At 37.7% G+C, this 19,637-nt stretch overlaps 1 protein-coding gene across 1 annotated transcript; it reads right to left on the bottom strand.

Annotated features, from left to right (window-relative positions):
• Window positions 1-765: 765 nt before the first annotated feature.
• Fibp (acidic fibroblast growth factor intracellular-binding protein) lies at window positions 766-12,118 on the bottom strand. Its single transcript, XM_073987662.1, has 8 exons — window positions 11,842-12,118; window positions 11,585-11,783; window positions 11,381-11,500; window positions 11,205-11,312; window positions 1,955-2,188; window positions 1,676-1,744; window positions 1,421-1,606; window positions 766-1,077 (listed from the first exon to the last, which is right to left on the bottom strand). Exons 1-8 carry the CDS (start codon window positions 11,924-11,926, stop codon window positions 999-1,001), a joined length of 1,080 nt encoding a protein of 359 aa, XP_073843763.1. The 5' UTR covers window positions 11,927-12,118; the 3' UTR covers window positions 766-998.
• Window positions 12,119-19,637: the final 7,519 nt, after the last annotated feature.

Here is a 19,637-nt window from a genome sequence, read left to right as displayed (position 1 = left end):
CAGTGTCTATAGAACGTAAATAAGCTATCCACGATGTATATAGGTGATGGATAAGTTATCCACAATGTCTATAATTATTATAATTTATTCACTATTTCACAATCCATGGATAAGTTATCCACGATGTCTTTAGGCCGCGGATAAGTTATTCACGATGTCTGTAGGCCGTGGGTAAGTTATTCACAGTGTCTATAGAACGTGGATAACCTATCCACGATGTCAAAAAAACGTGGATAACCTATCCACGATGTCTATAGGTGGTGGATAAGTCATCGGCAATGTCTGTAGACTGGGGATAAGTTATCCAAGATGTCTATAGAGCGTGATTAAGTTATTCAGGATGTCTAAAGACCGTGTTATGTTTTGTATATGATGTCTACAGACCGTGCAGAAGTTACCACGATGGCTATAAAACGTGGATAAGCCATTCACGGTGTTATCGTTATCCGAGATGTCGCTAGAACATGGATAAGTTATCCATAATGTGTAAAAATTCTTCAAAATATGAAAAAAGGATACGAGGTTGTAATAAGTTATAACCCTAATGTGCAGCCACCAAAAACAGTGACCACTTCTCCTGGAGGCATTTGATCCATTCATAGAACGGATTTAAGGGGTTATACCCCGTTTACACTTAACCCGATTAACACAGTGGGTTTTGGTTTCAAATGTCAATTCCATAGTGCAAACGTCAAATAAATTCTCATAAAAAAGGTCAGCGCGACAAAAAGCTCTAACGCAAACGCCGTTTTGTAAAAAGAATGGTGAGTCTTGAAATTTTATGTTTAATTTTATTTATTTTTTGTGCAAAACATTGTTTGTTTCTATTTAAAATAGCATTTTTTTATTTCAATAATAAATTTAATTTAATTATTGTTTTTGCTTTTTTAATTAGAAAATAACAAAAATGGACCTAATAAGGGACAAAAATTATTTCAAAAAAATATATATAAAAATAAATTATGCACTAAAAATGTAAACAAATATAAAAGGATAGCTTAAACATGATACATTTTGTCCAGGCATATACTGATGACTTGCATATAGCGATCCCATAGGCAGCGGGTCTCCTGATCTCTGTAAGAGGGCAAATGAAAGATTAAAAAAGTTTGTTAAATCTATGGAAATGTTTGACAATGTTGAAGAAAACTTATTAGGTTGCCTCCAAACGAAAACCTAAAGCCCTGAGTACATAAGCTGCCTCACCTGCTTGCTTCTGATAAAAGAATAAGAAAGAAAAGGGCAACCCAGTTCGAAATTTGCTCGGCCTTCTTTATTCTTTTATTTTTATTATGTCAGAAATGCGAGGAAAAGCGAGGCAGCTTATGTACCCAGGTCTTAAGACCAGAAGTAGGTCCGCTTACGATAAGCTTTCATCTGGCATTGTAAAACAATTCTCTTATATTTGTCTTTCTCTCACCTTGATATTTCCAAATCCAACACACTCTGAGTTATGGCGGCCAAAAATTTATTCACATGATCTCGGGCCCAAGCATTTTGACGCCATGGTTCTATCAGCTTTTCACATAGATCAACATATAAATCACGCAATTCTCGTGTACGATGTAAATTACAGGCAATGCTTATCAGGGAACGCCAATATGATCTAGAAAAAATATTTAAATAGGTCAGGTCAATAAGGAAAGAAACAAAATGCGTTGCATAGAAAAGTTACCTGAAATTGTTATCCAATTCATGAAATGCTCTCTCCAAGAGTATGGGTTTCAAACGCAAGCATACCAAGCTGAAAGAAGAAAGAGACAGTTTGTGAAAGTCGATGTATTTCGTTACTCGGGAGCCACTATCTGGAATTTTCATAAGGGGAATTTGATTTTTTTGTAAAAGAAGATTGAGTAAACTGTAACTATTGTCCCGTCGTCCCGATTAAAACTTCACCATGTGGCCCCTCAGATAGTGGTCGAGAAACAGTATCTTGTATATCTGTCAAACTTACTGTTTTATTTCCTTCTCCTTATCAAGCAAACACCTCAACTCCCTCAAATCAAGCAGAAACTCCTTATCCATTTCTGTATCATAATACTCCGGTCCAGTATGCTGATATGTATAAGTCCAGTAGATCATAACAGCTTGGGAGCAGGCAAATAAATCACTAAAACTTAAATATTGCAACTTTTTCTTGGAGGTTTCAAATCGCAGACAGGCCAGAAATACAATCGAGGCATATTTTCTGAAATAAAAAAAACATTTGAGGTTATAAAGAAATTTAGGTCCAATTTAGGGGTTCTACATGGATAGTTATTAAATTTTGTTGTTGTAGCAAAATTTAAACCTACGTAGAAGCATAGTTTTAATGCTGGGTTGGCAGCCGCTGGCGGAAACACTATGGTTCCGTGGGATTGAATGAAATGTTTGGTAGCTTTTGGACAAAAATTCTGAATTTTTGTTTTTTCAAAAAAAAAATCTATTTAATAGACCGCAAGGGCTATAGAGGCCTCCGGAAGTCAACTAAAGACCGCAAAAAAGACATCTTGTGGACTTTTATAGACACAAAAAGACCTCCTGAAGTCTTATAGAGACAGTAGAGATATAATTTCCTTTATTTATAAATAGTTACAGAGTTTAAAATAAACCTTTAAATTATATAAAAGTTCACGAGGAACATAGGGCGTCTACAAATTCTCTCCATCTTTGTCGATCCTTAGCTAGAATTTTTGCTTGGTCCCAGGGAAGATTGCAAGAGAGACATTCCTTCTTCGCAACACGGATGCATGTATTTCGAGGCCTGCTTGTCTTGAAATTTCACTAGCAGGTTTCCTGTGCCCAATCCATGTCCATTTGCGTCTGTGGATTTCATGTTCTATTGGATTGCAGTTCGCCATCACGTAAAGTTGCTCATTAGTTACCCAGTTAGGCCAACAAATTAGCAGGATTTGTTTCAGGCATCTATTGTAAAAGGCTTGAATCTTCCTAAGAGAGACCTGTGTTGTACTCCAGGTACTGCAACCATACAAAATACAGATTTTACACAGCTATTGAAAATGTTGAGCTTTGTTTTTGTTGATATATTGTTTGCTCTCCAGATTTTGTGTAGAGAGTGGAAAGGTGTCCGGGCTTTGTTGATTCTGTCGGTAAAATCGGCATTTGAGCCTCCGTCTTTGCAGATTGTGCTTGTCCTAGGTAAGAGAAGCGGTCGACATCTTCGATGAGCTGCCCATGGAGCGATAACTGAGCTGTGTTATTAGAACCGATCCTCATTAGTTTGGCAATAGCTGACAGTCGCTCTAACTTTTGTTCGATATCGGAGAAGCGATGTGCAAAAAGGCAGATGTCGACGTCATGGAGAAAGTCGTTTACGGACCAACGTATTCCCAATGGAGCCACGATGTTGGTTTGTTGGGAGTACACAATCCAGTAGTAGGAGAAACAGTGTGGGCGAAAGGACACATCCTTGCTTCACCCCTGAGTGTAGTTCGAAGGACAGGCTTTCTTCGCCTTTAAAACGTACTCTGAATTTCGCATCTGTATATAATTCGCGAATGAGGCTTATCATTTTATTTGGGATTCCCTTGGAGCTCAGTACATCCCATAGTGCTGGTCTGGATACTGTGTCGAAAGGTCGCTCAAAGACCACTAAAAGAAGGTATAAACTGCTGTTAAGTTCGATAGACTGCTCGATGATTATGCGTACTGTGTTGATGTGGTCAGTACAAAATCTCCCTGGTCTGAATCCTGTTTGCTCTTTCCTTAGTATGTTATCCAAGGCAGGGGATATGCGTTGTAGAATTATCGACGCAAGAATTTTATTGACCGCATTTAATAAGGTGATGCCTCTCCAATTACTGCATAGTCTCAGATCTCCCTTTTTTGGCATTGTTACGACTACCCTCCCTCCTTCCAGCAACTTGGAATAGTCTCATGCTCCCAGATACTTTTAATTATCGGCGTGAGAGCTTCTGCGATGGTTTCGCCACCGTATTTTAGTAATTCTGCCGGTATGCCATCTGGGCCCGGCGATTTAGAGTTCTTCAGTTTGGATAATGTTTGAAGTACTTCTGCAAAATTAGGTGTGGCAGTGGAGATTTTTATGCCCTCAGCATTTATGCTAACGAGGGTATATACACTTTCATACGGGTAAAATGTGCCTCACCGAAATAATGGTTTTAGACCCCAAGTATATTTGGACGAAATGTGTTTCAGACAATTTGGAGTCGATTGAGCAATGTCCGTCCGTCTGTCTGTCTGTCTGCCTGCCTGGCTGGAGCGCACGATAACTCTCGAACGGATAAACCGATTCGGTTTAAATTTTGGCTTTCGTAATATTTTACCCAAACTTAGTTTAAGTTCGAAGATGGGCTATATCGGTCCACTCCTTCCGGTACCTACTCCACAAAGGTTCGAAAACGTTCGGAAAATTTGTGCGCAATATAACTCTTGAAGGGAGTAACTGAATTGGTCCATACTTTGCCCATCATGAAACGTGTACCAGACTTAAATAAAGTTTCAATATGGACTTTATTCGGTCCACTCATTCGGGTACCTCCCACACAAAATTTCGGAAAAGTTCAGTTTAGGGCCATCTCTCGAATCGCTTTGATTTTTGTTTTAGCAATTTGTATTCACATCCCTCCATACGATGGTACAAGTTTTAACAGGGGCAAGTCCATACTTCCTGAGAAAATAGCATGAAAGTTGCAAAAAACTCCTATGACACCGTGTGAGGTGGTTGGAGAGCAAGATAACTCTCGAACGGATCTGCCGATTGGATCCAAAATTTGGCCTTAGTAATATTTTGTCCAAACATAGTTTAAGTTTGAAGATAAGCCATATCGGTCCACTCCTTCAGGTTCCTCCCCCACAAAAGTTCAAAAATGTTCGGAAAAATTGTTCGTACGATAACTCTTGAAGAGAGTGGCCGAATTGGTCTATACTTTACACATCCTAATATATCTACCAGATATAGATCAGGTTCAAATATGGTCTATATTTGTCCACTCCATCTGGTACCTCCCACACAAAATTTCGGATAAGTTCACTTTAAGACCTGATATCGAATCACTTTGATTTTTGTTGAAGCAACTTGCATTCGCTGTCTCAATTACGATGGTAAAAGTTGTTGTAGGGGCAAGTCCATACTTCTTGAGCAAACAGCCCGAAGAGTGTAAAAACTCCCTATGGCACCATATGTTGTGGCTGGAGATCCACTTCCATAACGGTCAATGTCGATCCATTCCTTTTAGTATCTCCTCCGCAAAACATTTGATCTTTAATCCTAATCAACATTTTTGTCGGTTCAAACGCCCAAAATTTGCAAAACCCCCTAAATACATACGTATTTTGGGAAAAAATTAATTCAATACACACAGTCTGAGGGTATATATCTGTCGGCAAAGCCGACTGACACTTTTTTACTTGTTCTTCTAGGCATGCGCCTATTTTCATTTTTTTATTCCTCTTGGGAGCATAGGACTTCTACAAAGTTTTTCCATCTTATACTATTATGACATAATACTTTAATTTCATCGAATGATTTGTTTTTTTCTTCTTCAGGTCAGCGTGCTATGTTCTACGCCAAGTATTCTTTGGTCGGTCAGTACGCCTTGCTCCTTGGGGGTTCCATTCAAGGGCTGCCCTTGGAATAGCTTCTGGAGGCTTTCAGAGGGTATGCCAAATTCATTTCCGCCTCATGATTTGCTTTCCAATCTTCTCCAATGGCCTTGGAGTAAACCCAACCAAGACAGAACTGGTAATGTTCACGAGAAAGCGTAAGCTCGGCGTATTTGTACCAACAACACTGGATGGAGTGCAGCTTCAGTTCTCGCCCGAGGCAAAGTACCTCGTCACTATCCTGGACTGTCAATTGCGATGGAACAGGAATTTTGAGGAAAGGGCGAAGAAAGGATTGATTGCACTTTATTCATGTAAGAATTCCATTGGGAAAAGTTGGGACCTAAATTCATCGATTATACACTGGTTGTATAACACCGTGGTTAGACCCATTTTATCCTATGGTTCTCTTGTTTGGTGGCACTCACTGCGCCTAAAATCGACATCCGGTAGGCTTGACAAGGTACAAAGAGATGCCTCGATTCTCATAACTGGAGCCACCAGGAGCACACCACAGGCTGCTCTGAACGCAATGCTGAACTTAAAACCACTGAGTCTCAGCATTAAGTGTCAGGCAACTCGCAGTGCCCTATGGCTGCATGAACAGGTTCTCTGGCGCGGTTGTACCTATGGGCATGGTTGTATCCTGAACGAATCAGGCATAAATGTGAACCAACGCGGAAAACTGAGCGAGTATATATCACCAGTCCTGAGATTTGACGATATGGACGTCGTTATACCTAGTAGAGATGACTGGAACCGCAGTAACCCCCCTCTGGACGGTCTGGCTTTCTATACATACGGTTCCAAGATGGAGAAAGGTACCGGGGCTGGCGTCTACTGTGAAGGGCTATCTCTTGAGTACACCTACAGGCTAGACAGCAACTGTAGTGTCTTCCAGGCTGAAATCTTCGCGATTTGGAAGGCAGCGGAATTGATAAAAAGTTTGGATACAGAAATCTTTGAACCGGTAACTATCTTTGTGGATAGCCAAGCGGCTCTTAAAGCCATCAAATCCGATGTCGTCCTTAAGTGTAGATCAGCCTTGGGAACGCTAACTAACGATTTCCGGCTATGCTGTGTACCAGGACACCGCGACTATCTGGGTAATGAAAGAGCAGACGAATTAGCCAGGCGAGGATCGCAGTCCACAGACCTAGCTATCGCTGACTCTATCAAACCACCCATTTGTCATTTCTTTCAAAATATTGAAACGTTCTCTGACGAAAGAGCCAGTGAATTGTGGCATAATGAACCTAGGTGCATTGTGGCAATATCCATATGGCCGTCTCTGTCCGTCAAAAGAACGAATTCTCTGTTGAACCTGAGTAAAGCTGAAGTTAGAGTAACGACGGGAATCATTACTGGACACAGCTATATCAGGGCCCATATCATCAAATGGGATGAGGATGTTACTGACTACTGCAGACTCTGTGAGGATGAGGAGTTAGAGACGATCGAGCACATCCTGTGTCGTTATCCAGCCCTGGCTCTTAGACGGCATAGGTTAGTAGGTGTTCGCTTTCCACCGTGCCTAACTTTCTACTCAACTGTGGAACCTGCTGTGATCTACAACATCATCAAAAATCTGAAGTGGCTGGGACAGCGCAACCTGAACGCGTAAATTAACTCAACTATTCTGCCTACCATTAAAAATAAATCTTTTCTCCTACTCTAAAACTATTACTCCACTCTTAAACTTTCTTGTAATTTATTCGTTCGTGGTGATAGTGGGCAGCCTTGTTTTACACCGGCGTTGGTACAAAAAGGTTCGCTGATCATCCCATTGTGCCTCACATGCAAAGAAGCATTTTGGTACATCGCTCGTATTAATTTAACAATTTTTGCTGGGACACCCTTCGAGTACAATGCATCCCATATTGCTGTCCGCTTTATCGAGTGAAAAGCTTTTTTGAAGTCAACAACGAGATAAAGCGGAGATCTCCATTCTACAGACTGTTCCATAATTATTCGGAGTGTGTTCGTTTGATCCAAGCAGCTTTTATGGGGCCTAAAACCTGCTTGTTCTTCTCTCAATGCTGGAGTCAGATGAGTAGGCTTGGCGGGGCAGTTAAATAGGTGCTTAGTATCGTGCGGGCCCATGCCGCATACTGGGCAGATGTCTTGCACGGTGCGATCGATTCCCGCCCAATAGCAATTTAAACGACTGCAACATCCTGAGCGTAATTGAGCCAAAACTACTCTGGTTTGTCGTGGAGCTGACGCCCCTCAGCTGCGATAGATGGGGGATGTACTCCGAGAACTTTATTCACACTATAATTGCTTAAGGACTTGTCAACTGCGTCGGTGCGAATGCTATTCAAACCTGCTTGATGTGCTCGTTGATCTAGGGGTTCTCTCCTTTATCGTTGGAACTCTCCCTCTAGAGCATGGATATGCTTCCAGATCTGCCTGAATGTGTCGGGCCTACCCACAAGATGGTGATTGGAATGGCTCACACGGTAACATCCAAGCAGGTACTGCAACGAAAGCATCTCATTGTGTTGCTTTACTGGAAGAATCTTTGCCTCCTCATGTAGATAGTCCACTGAAGATTTGAGGAGGCACCCTGTTGCAATCTGTGAGTTCGTACTTTTTGGCGAGTTTGATAATTGCTCCTTTTGTCAATGCATCTGGAAGGTTTTCATGCGTCTATGCATGTTGAATATATGGTGCAAGTATTTTCGCTGCTGTCAAGGTGTTTGTTTGGAGCAGTTCGGGTGGGATTCCGTTTTCTCCCGGAGCTTTATTTTTCTTTAACTTTGTTATGACGCTTTTTATTTCGTCGATGTCGGGGGTGGCCTCAGTGATGTTGTAGTTAATTTCTGGACGTACTATTGCTTCGTAACGAGTAGGATCGTCTTCATAACTTGTACTTTCATAGTGTTGTTACCAACTTTCTCCAATTTCATTTAGTAGTGTACAGGTTTCTTTCCTAATCTTTTAACAATCTGAAATCGGTCACCTTTTTTTTAACATTTCAACTTCATGTCTCACCAACTTATTTATGACTCCATCTTATTTATGACTCCATCTGACTGTAGTATAATCATTTCCAAAGTTAATCTATTTCATATTTAATTGTAAGTAACATATTCTATTATTTCGGATTTACGTACATATCTTAGGAATACCCTATCTAAGTTGAGGAAGTGCAATGGATACAGGCAGGTAGCGGCTGGACAAATGACGGAATTTCCGAACAACCAGATAGATGACCGCGATGATACCGATAATGAGAACGCACGTCGTAAGGCTGAAACTGTAGTGCGTTAGATGATGTGTGTCGAGCTGGACCGGAAAACCAAAATACCTTCTGACCTTCGGCATATCTGGCAAATTGTAGATCTCGACCTCATTTTTTAGGTTTAGGTGAGAGGTGGTAGCGGTGCGGAAACTTTGAATCTCGGAAAGAAGTAGTTGATCTCGCTTCGATAACTCTCGTGCGCCCATATCTTCATCTCTTCAGCTTCAAGAGTACAGCCAGGTTGCATTGTCAATAATCCTTGATCTCGAATTCGTACATGCTGTCGCTTGCCATCACATCTGACATCGGTGACCGTGCCTTTTTCTACCGAGAATACCCATGTATTCGGTGTAAGAAGCTGCCACCAGAAGTTATGAAACTTTGTGAAGGCGAATTCACGACTATCTGGAATGAGCTTTGGTTTCAGGAACAGCATCACTGCACATTCAGTGGCTTCCCTCGTGTTGTAGTTGGGATGCAGTTGTGGACATATAACTAGCTTCTCCATCTTATGATATCTTTAAAACTCTTCTTCCTTCAGCGTATAAAAAGACGTTTTTCCTTCGTCTATCAAAAGATAGCTACTGTGTGCTTTTAGCTGCACCGACAAGCCATCCTGGACAATGGGATAGGACTGAACTGCATACGCAACAAATTGATCCATGTTTATCAACGGGAGCCGAATATTGAACAACATATATTCTTCAGTTGTTCGTGTAGTCACCTCCGCAATCTTGGCAAGTTCTATTGGTGATTCGGTTGGCAAGTGCAGTCTTTTTCCAATCGAAGACTTTACCACCAAAATCTGTTGTTTCAGCACCTTCAAGGGTAGAATTTCATGAAGGATACTACCTCGAATCTTGGCCATTGCTCCGATTAAGTCCCCCTGCAACGTCTCAGCCTCTTGTAACGCCGCCAGCAACTCAGCAACTTTCAACATTATCTCTTCTCGACTCTCAACTATTATGATTTCATCTCGAATTTTTTCTAAAGCACTGCTCAATTTGGCAATGTTTTTGAAGACTGCTTGGTTCTGCTCCTTTATTATCTTGGTCGTAATATCTTGGAGAGATGTCTGGTTTCTTTAATTGCATCCTCAGCCTCTTCCGTCGGAGCGTAGCATTGGATTATTGTAATGCATTACTTTGCTTTGGTATAAAATCGAGCATTAATGATACGATCTGGGACAGGGTCCCAAGATATGATAGATTGGCCATGTTGCTTTGCTATTAAGAAGCCCACTCCGCATTCATGCTTCGAGTCTTTACCACTATACAACACGACATTACCATTTTTTGTCGCGATTTTGTCGCTCTTGAGCCATCTTATCTCACTTATTCCCTGAATGGCTATGTTGTATTTACTCAATTGTGGTAAAATACCTCTCAGGAATGGTGGGGACATATCCAGAGTATTTCAGCCATGTAAAACTTCTGTACGAGTGGTGTCGTATGACACGCATTTCAGACTCGGCGATAAACAGTAGGTTCCATATCATTGAGCTAATATGAATCGGGCTGCACTCATTGTTGTGAGAGAAGTCTCCCTTGTCCCGTCTGGGAAATTTGTGAAATAATTAATTGAATGAAAGATGTCAAGCATTTTACATTATGCATTATGTTGTACTGAAGTTGAATTGCCAAATGAATTTAATACAGGCCGAATTCCGTATTGTCAGTTGCTTTGTATTCGGGCATGAAACAAGGGGTTCTTAAATCGATTTCCCCACTACTGCAATTTCATAAAATTACTCTAGTACGGAACTCGATTTAAGAACCCCTAGTTTCATGCACAAATACAAAGCAACTGACAATACGGAAGTCGGCCACATTTTCATTAAAAACTTCTGTATACTTTTCTATTCTGAATCTATCAAAATGATAGGCCTGTAGTAACTTTGTACGGTGAAGGGAAAATCTTTTTGTAGTACATTATAAAGTAGCGAAGAGATTACCGTTATAGCATATTAATTAATGTATCATCAAATCAAATGCAATAGGTATTTTGTACCCTGACACAATCCAATGCTGTTAACGTGTTTGTCACCAACTTTTTATGGACTGCAGATCCATCACATGCGTTTAATTCTATTATGGCATTTATATTTATAGCGGCATCATAAACTTCACGTAAAGTATTATGGATTGGGAACATTTTTATCTACTAGAAAAAAAATAATTGTATATGTATACTATCCATCGAATGTCAATACTCACAGACTTTTTTTCAAGCATATCACTAAATATTTTCTGTAAAATTACAAAAAATGTCATCTTGTTGAGGGTATGGGCCCTTCATTCATTTTTTCATTATTATTTCCCATTATTTCAAATATGATCCGTTTTAAATGAAGCGGACCAAATTTTAATTTATAACACAAATGTTAACTTACTTGGCCAAATCCTCGGATATATTAAATAATTGTTTAATATTGTTGGTAATATTGCCTGGTAACTCCTCTACGGCTTTAAAAATGCGCTTGACATTATCAAATTGACGCCTGAAAGTGAAAAAAGAGCAAAAATTGTAAAACAAACATCCTTGTTTCAGTTTTTTCTTCAACACTACCTAACCGATTTCAATTTAACACCAGTCTTTTCAGCAACTTCATCCAAATCTTTGCGATAACGTGATGATAATTTTTTGCCCAATATTTCTCTGGCCACTGCATCGTCAATCGAATAATACCTGCCAAAACAACACAAAATCATTATTATCTACTGCTAACTGATAATAATTAATAGAAACCAAAACACTTCATTCTCCACTAACTTTTCAATGATAAGATCGCGTGTATCTGGTTGTAATTGAAAACACGACTGTTCCACCAACTTGATGGGACTGTGCAAGAGTCTTTCAATCAACGAATATGTACGGTAATGATCCAAAACATCAGATGTGATTAAATCAATGTGGACACCCATTAAATGGCCAAATCCTTTTTGCTTTAAATAGCAAACGGCCTCGGTAGCTGGAAAAAAAGATATTGGCATCAGATTTTAGTAATAAGAAAACTTTTCTATACTTACACGTGTATCCTTCGATCCATAGTCCATATATCTCCGGATCAACGATGGTATAGTTTGTTAGAAAAACATCAACGTCTGCTAACATTTTTCCTTACGTTTCACCTGCTCGCTCGATTGATTATTTACTACTCTTATAAAATACAAGAGTAAAAGAAAATGTCAAATACATCCGTAATGAAAAACAAAATTTGATAAATATTGTGGAAGCAAGAATGTGTGGGAGAAACACAAGAATCAAAACAAATTCGGCGATTGAAAGAATAAATGAAAAAAATGTAGGGGCTTTTAGATAGAAAATTGCTTAAATTCTTAGGGATCTAAAAAATGATTTTTCGATTAGTGCGTAGACGTTAAGTAAGGTAAAGTATAGTATACATTGACAAACAAAACTGACAGTCATCGAGGTCTATTTCGTGAATATCAAAGCCTAACTGAAAAATTTCTTTTGTAATATCTAAATAATACCGTATATATTGTATTTAAAAGGTTTTTTGGTACGTTGGCTGTCATTTTTGATTGATAGTGTGTACTCCCCTTAAAACATTAGCTATTCATTCCATTACTTGAACAAAGGCTGATAACTTGACATTTCGTACTTTTCTTAGAAAAAATTAACTCCAATGAACTTTTCTGGACAAAAGTTCACCTGCCATGAACTTTTCCATAGAAATATTTACCTCCAATGAACTTTTCTATGCAAAAAGCCACCTGCGATGAACTTTTCTATGGGAAAAATCACCTCCGATGAAATTTTCAATAGAAAAAATCGCTTATAGAAAATTAATTCTCTGATGAAGTTTCCTATAAAAAAATAAACTTCCGATAAAATTTTCTATATATCCGATGACATTTCTATAAAAGAGAAATTATAATAGAGAAATTCACAGACAACTTGACATTTCACACCTCTCTAAGAAAAAATCACGTCAGTTGAACTTATCTATAAAAATTAACATCCGAAGAATTTTTCTATAGAAAAAGTTACCTCCGATGAACTTTTCTGTAGGAAAATTTACGTCCATTCAATTTTTCTGTAAAAAAATTATTGAAAATTAACCTTCTATGAACTTTTCTACAAAAGATTATACTTCCGACAAAATCTTCTATAGAAAACTTTACCTTTTTTTAGAAAAATTCATATCCCATGAACTTTTCTATAGAAACAAATTCACCTTCGATTACCTTTTCTATAGACAAAATTTATGTACTCGATAAATATAAGTGAATCCTAGGCCAATCAAAGATGTATTGAATTTTGTGCCCTCCATACCTCCACGCTTCTTTCAGCAAGGGTCTAAAGAAGTGCAATTTTTTCAAAAGAGTCTATAGAAACACAATTTTTTAGCGAGAGTCTATCTATAGAAGCAACTTATCTTTCGAAAAGTGTCTGTAGAAGCAGCTTTTCTTTGCGAAAGTGTCTATATAAATACTTTCTCTTTCCGAAAGGGACTATATGAATACGCTTTCTTTCCAAAAAGGTCTATATAAATACCTTTACTTTCCGAAAGTGCCTACATAACCCTTTCTTCAAAAAGGGTCTATAGAAGCACACTTACCTTCACTAAGGATCTATAGATGAACCCTTTCTTCAGAAAGAATCTATTGAAGTACCCTTTCCTTCAGAAAGGGGCTATAGAAGTACCCTTTCCTTCAGAGAGGGTCTATAGAAGCACACTTTCCTTTAGTAAGGGGCTATAGAAGCACCCTTTCCTTCAGAAAAGGTCTGCACAAACACCCCTTTCCTTCAGAAAAGGTGGGCAGAAGCACTCTTTCCTTCAGAATGTTTCTATAGAAGCACCCTTTCCTTCAGAAATTGTCTGTAGAAGCACCCTTTCTTCAAAAAGGGTCTATAGAAGCACACTTACCTTCACAAAGGATCTATAGATGAACCCTTTCTTCAGAAAGGAGCTATTGAAGAACCCTTCAGAAAGGGACTATAGAAGTACCCTTTCCTTCAGAGAGGGTCTATAGAGCATCCTTTCCTTCAGAAAGGGCCTATAGAAGCACTCTTTCCTTCAGAAAGTGTCTATGGAAGCTCATTTTCTTTCTAAAGTAATTCATAGAAGCGCCGTTTCCTTCAGAAAGGATCTATAGAAATAATTAGAAACCTACCTTGACTTACCTTATTACCTTATTTCCACACAAAAAAAAAACAACTTTTTTGGTCCATACAAAAAATAAGTGCCTGTTAAATGAAATATTAGGCAAGCCTTGACCCCAACCATGGTACAAATACACAGGTAGCCGCATCTGCAATTGTTGGTAACATAAGGTGTCAAAATTTGACATCAATTCAATGCAGTTGAAACATTATGTTACCATCAGCTGGCATGATAATGCTACCTGTATTATTGTACCATGACCCCAACACCTAGTCACTTTTCATTCTCCACTTTAGAAATTTAGATAGCTGATTTCAACAAACATTTTTTATTCATTAATTAAAAAGAAAAATAAAAAAGTAAACAAATGACATCTTTGACAATTTGATGTTTAAACGAGTTGCCAGATTGTTATCAGCCCTCTATTTTTTTGGTAGTCGGTAAATGAAACGATTGGAATGAAATGAAAAATTCCAATAGGAATGAAATTCTACTGCTATGTTTACATTAGGGTTCGTAACAACAGTGAAGATATGATTTTTGACACTGGCACATAAAACTTGAGATTTGGGAAAATCACATGGTCCCGGGCCACACTAGAGTAATTTCATTGAAATTTTGATATGAAATTATGCGTCTCTAGATCGACGTCCATAGTAGAGTAAAATCATAAAATTGCTGTAGTGGGGAATTCGATTTAAGAACACCTAATTTCATGAAATTTTTTAATGAAATTCACGCTAGTGTGGACCGGGACATGGTAGAACAATATAAGGTAATAATGTGGTTACATTAGATTTTTTTGCCGGGTTAACCCACTTCATGAGGATTTATTTGACGTTTGCGTTATGGAATTGAACTTACCTTGCTTGCTTCTGATAAAAGAATAAAAAAGGGCAACCCAGTCTGAAATTGGCTCGGCCTTCTTTATTCTTTTATTTTTATTATGTTACTAGGCGTTTACACCAGACAGTTTGTCTTCAAATACAACTCTGATTTACTAACACATACATACATTTGTCGTTTGTCTCCCAGCTGTCCATCATTTTTTCACAGACTGTAAGGAAGACAAATTTTTGGCATTTTTGTAAAAATAAGTGAGATAATAATTGAAATATGTCGAAAACAAAATAACATGAACAAAAACAAAATATGTGAACGGAAAACGAAAAGAAGTCGATGATTTTCATTAAAAATTTTACAAGTGTTTTTGCTGTTGTCGGGACGCCTACGTCACACAGGCAAGTTGTGGGATTTTGACAATCAATACATGAAGTCAACTGTCCTGTCATTTGTAAACGCAGGGTTAGAAATGAAGTAGGAAAGCAAAACAACCAGGCGAGGCAGCTTATGTACCCAGCATGGTAGAATAATACAGGTAGCATTATCAAGCCAGCTGATGGTAACATAATGTGTCAATTGCATTGAATTGATGTCACATTTTGACATCTTATGTTACCAACAATTGTCGATGCGGCTACCTGTGTATTTGTACCATGGTACCCAGGCGCTGTCCCCTAAGTCCCAGTCCACACTAACGTTAATTTCATTAAATAGTTTCATGAAATTAGGTGTTCTTAAATCGAATTCCCCACTACTGCAATTTTATGGTTTTACTCATGGTACAATTAGAAAGCTAGATGCCTCAGCCCAGCAGATCGAATCTAAAACGTCAAAAAACTAGGAATTCGCCACGAAAAATCAAAACAAAAAACCATATGATTCGGTAAGGGGTAGTTTACACTATATGTAAATGTCATATGACATGAAATTTTCCATCGTTAAATATTCACTAATATGTGGAATATTAGAGATTTTCCTTACGCCATTTATTTTGTGCGTCCACCCCAACAAAAATATAATGAAATTACGTCTCCACATTGCCTCCGTGGGCAGATATGGAATGTTTTTATTTCGTGTCATATGACATTGATATATAAGCTGTGTTCCAGAACTACAAAGTTTTTACAATTTTTACGACTTTTACACATTTTATTCGAAAAAGCGTTCCCGTACACAAAAAAGTTGTAAAATGTTCACTTCTCTTTAAACAAAAATGGCGCTGAATGACGCTCTCTTTAAAAACTTTTTACACAACAAATTTGGGCGAGTAAAAAAATAGTAACATGGTTGCCGGCGTCTGATTGGCTGATACGCCGACTTTGACATTTGTTCCAGTTTTTTTGACGTATTTTCCATTTTTCCGTTCCCGAACTATTTCAAAAAACTTGTGTGTGAGAACAAATTTTTTGCAGTTCTCTCTTTTACGAGTTTTACCATTAAAAAGTACGGGAACGAATGTTTACATTATTGTTCATAACAACAGTGAAGATCTGATTATTGACACTGGCACATAAAACTTGAGATTTGGGAAAGTAACATGGTAGAACAATGTAAGGTAATAGTATGGTTACATTCGATTTCTTTGTCGGGTTAACCCACTTCATGAGGATTTATTTGAGGTTTGCGCTATGGAATTGACATTTGAAACACAAACCCACTGAGTTAATCCGCTTAGTCGATGGTCAGACTAGCACGATTTCAACATGGCGACGTCAAGTTTATAGGCGAGGGGTATGAAGTAGTGAAACCCATGTACATGGTTTTCTGTGTTTGTTGTGTTGCCTCTTCTTGTTGTTCATGGCAAGATTTTTTCTTCCATTTTCTTTCATTGTCATTTTCTCAAGCCAACGTTAACAACGAAACAAGCATAAAAAGATTTAACAAAAACATTTTATTAATGAAATAGACAAGATTTAGCTTTTACTATTAATTTAGTTATTAATGTTAATTATTTTGTGTTGTTATTTAGTTTATTTATATATGTTTGCTTTGTTTTTTGGTATGAGAAACACAACAAATGCGAAGAGTAAAATAAAGGGACACGAAAAAATCTTAAATTTCACGTTAACGTGTGTGGACACTAACGAAACTTGAAAATAAACTTTAACGAAATTGGTTTCAAGAAACCTTGCTAGTCTGACCATCGACTTAAGGGTAACCGGGGTATAACAGCAATACCCAGCTGACTGAACAGGGATGTAAAGGCCTGGGTACATAAGCTGCCTCACTTGCTTACATTGCTTGCTTCTGATAAAAGAATACAAAAGAAAATGGCTACCCAGTCTGAAATTTGCTCGGCCTTCTTTATTCTTTTATTTGTATTATGTCAGTAATGAAGTAGGAAAGCAAGGCAACCAGGCGAGGCAGCTTATGTACCCAGGCCTTAATAGCGCTGTCCCTTTACGTGCAAGAATCTTCAAGTTTTACCACTATTTACTTGATGTGAGTATACAATTGATAGGAGATGAGTTTGTAAAGGAACAAACCAAATGTTATACTATGTTTACATTTACGAAATCCACTCGATTTCATCTGTCAATTCCATTGTGTATACGTCAAACGAAAACTCATCTGAAATTGATTGGATTTCATTTGACGTTTGAGCAATGGAATTGGCAGTTGAAATTAAGTGGATTTCGTAAATGTAAGCATACTATTATGCCTGGTTTACATTACGAAATCCACTAGATTTCAACTGTCAATTCCTTGGCGTATACGTCAAAGAAAAATGCTCTGAAATCGAGTGGATTTCATTTGACGTTTAAGCAAAGGAATTGACAGTTGAAATCGAGTGGATTTCGTAAATGTAAACTTACTATTAGTGTCAAATTCCGTTCGACATTAATGGCCTGTTCCCGTACTTTATAAAGTGGTAAAAGTCGTAAAACTTGTAAAAGTCGTAAACGATTTTCATATAAATTTTGTGTACGGGAACGCAAAATGAGTAAAAGTGGTAAAAATTGTAAAAACTTTTTAGTTCTGGAACAGAGCTTAAAAAAAGCAAAACCCCAATAAACATGTGCTTTTGTGATTTCAAAAACAAACATTTGAAACAGCTTCTCCTTTTCAATGAATTTTTGGCGATCTGAAACATTTTTGCAAGCATTCTATTCTCTGCGAGAAATTATCCATTTAGTAGAATGATATGGAAACATTTAAATTGAAAATGTAACGAACTTTCATCTATGTTTTCGAAAAAAATTCAATAAAATGTGAAAATATTAGTTTTTATAATTCCTAAAACTTCAAAACAATATGCACAATCTGTGTATGGCCCGTTCTTACATCTTGTCTTTAAAGTCCATTTTAGTTATACCATAGTCCCAATTTACATTGGGCGAGTTTACTTGCGGCAATTGTCATTTTGTAGGAGAGAGAGGTGAGGCATATGGTAAACCTTTGCCTCTCAGCACCCTCTCTCACCTACAAACTGACAATTGCCGCAAGTAAACTCGCCTAATGTAAATTGGGACTTATACGGCGTTTATATTATAGTTTTTTGCAGGGTTAACCTTCTTTATGAGGATTTATTTGAAGTATACACAATGGAAATGGCATTTGAAACCCAGACCCACTGGGTTAACCCGGTTATATGTAAACGGCCTATAACTTTAGGAAAATTAAAGAATAAAGGCCAGAACAGAATCAATCCTCGCTAGCTTTTCTTGCTTCCCCAAATGTGAAATTATAAAGTATGCCAGAGCTTCTTTGCAAATCCACATTCTCCATTATGGGATTTCTACACGGTATGTTTTTTACATATTCATGCATAGCAACTGTCACTTTTTTCGCCCATATGTAATTCCTTCTGCACGGCAAAATTTTATTTTTCATTCGTTTTCTGTTGTTTTCTTTATTTATATCGCGTACAAACAAAACAGATTTTTACATTTGGTTGTGCAGACGAGAATAGAGCGCGTTCTATTCGAAAAATAAACATATGTATGCACATAACACTTTGATGCATTGAAATTTCTGTATGGTTCACACCATGTGTACAAAATTCAAATATGTAAAAAGTGACAGTTGGTATGCACAAATATGTAAAAAACTTACCGTGTAGAACACCCTTTAGGAGCCTCTGGCATTCCTTTATAATTTGACATTTGGGAAGCAAGCGACGATTGATTCTGTTTCTACCTTAAAGTCCGCACTACCACGGATTCGTTATTACATCTTCCATTTAATATAAATGTTAAATTTTGTAAAAATATGGCAATATCAGGCACAAAATTCTGTATACATAAAATTTACTCAAATCTGATTGGTTGATTTGAATTTGCTGAAAATTTGTTCTTGTTTTTGGTGCAGCATACTCTCGGGCGCAGTTTAAATTTTAAAAGGAACGCAAAGTTCCTTTTAATTTATCTGACACTTATTATTAAAGGAAACATGTAAGAACAAAAAACGGGTTATCTGTCCGATACCGGTCAAAATTTAACTACAGAAAGGATGTAATAATGGACCTATGTGTGTACTGATTGAATAATATGCCAAACAATTTTAAAAACAATCGAATTCAAAGATTTTTAAAAAAAATGGTATGGAAGAAATCTTTCAATTTTGCAATTAACCAAACATTAAATCCTATCCAGGGGCTCAATTCTGTTCCTATGAAAATGTGAAATGAAAACTTTTATAAAGGAGAAAACTGTCAAATTAAAAAAATTATAAAGAAAATTTTGTTCATTTCAAATTTTGCACAGAACAAACCCCAGAACTCGATTATGTGGAGAACCATTGACACTTCATTCATTTTTTGCGTTTTTAAAAAATGTCCAACAAGGTTTTATAAACAAACCCACTTGTTGCTTTTGTGTTTAGTAATTTTGAGCACCGTTCCATAACTTT

The sequence above is a fragment of the Musca autumnalis genome, unplaced genomic scaffold, assembly GCF_047663935.1.
Source record: "Musca autumnalis isolate F117 unplaced genomic scaffold, ASM4766393v1 scaffold_4, whole genome shotgun sequence".
Taxonomy (NCBI): domain Eukaryota; kingdom Metazoa; phylum Arthropoda; class Insecta; order Diptera; family Muscidae; genus Musca; species Musca autumnalis.
Note: the sequence above shows the minus strand (reverse complement) of the source record. Positions and strands in the feature narration are given on the sequence as shown.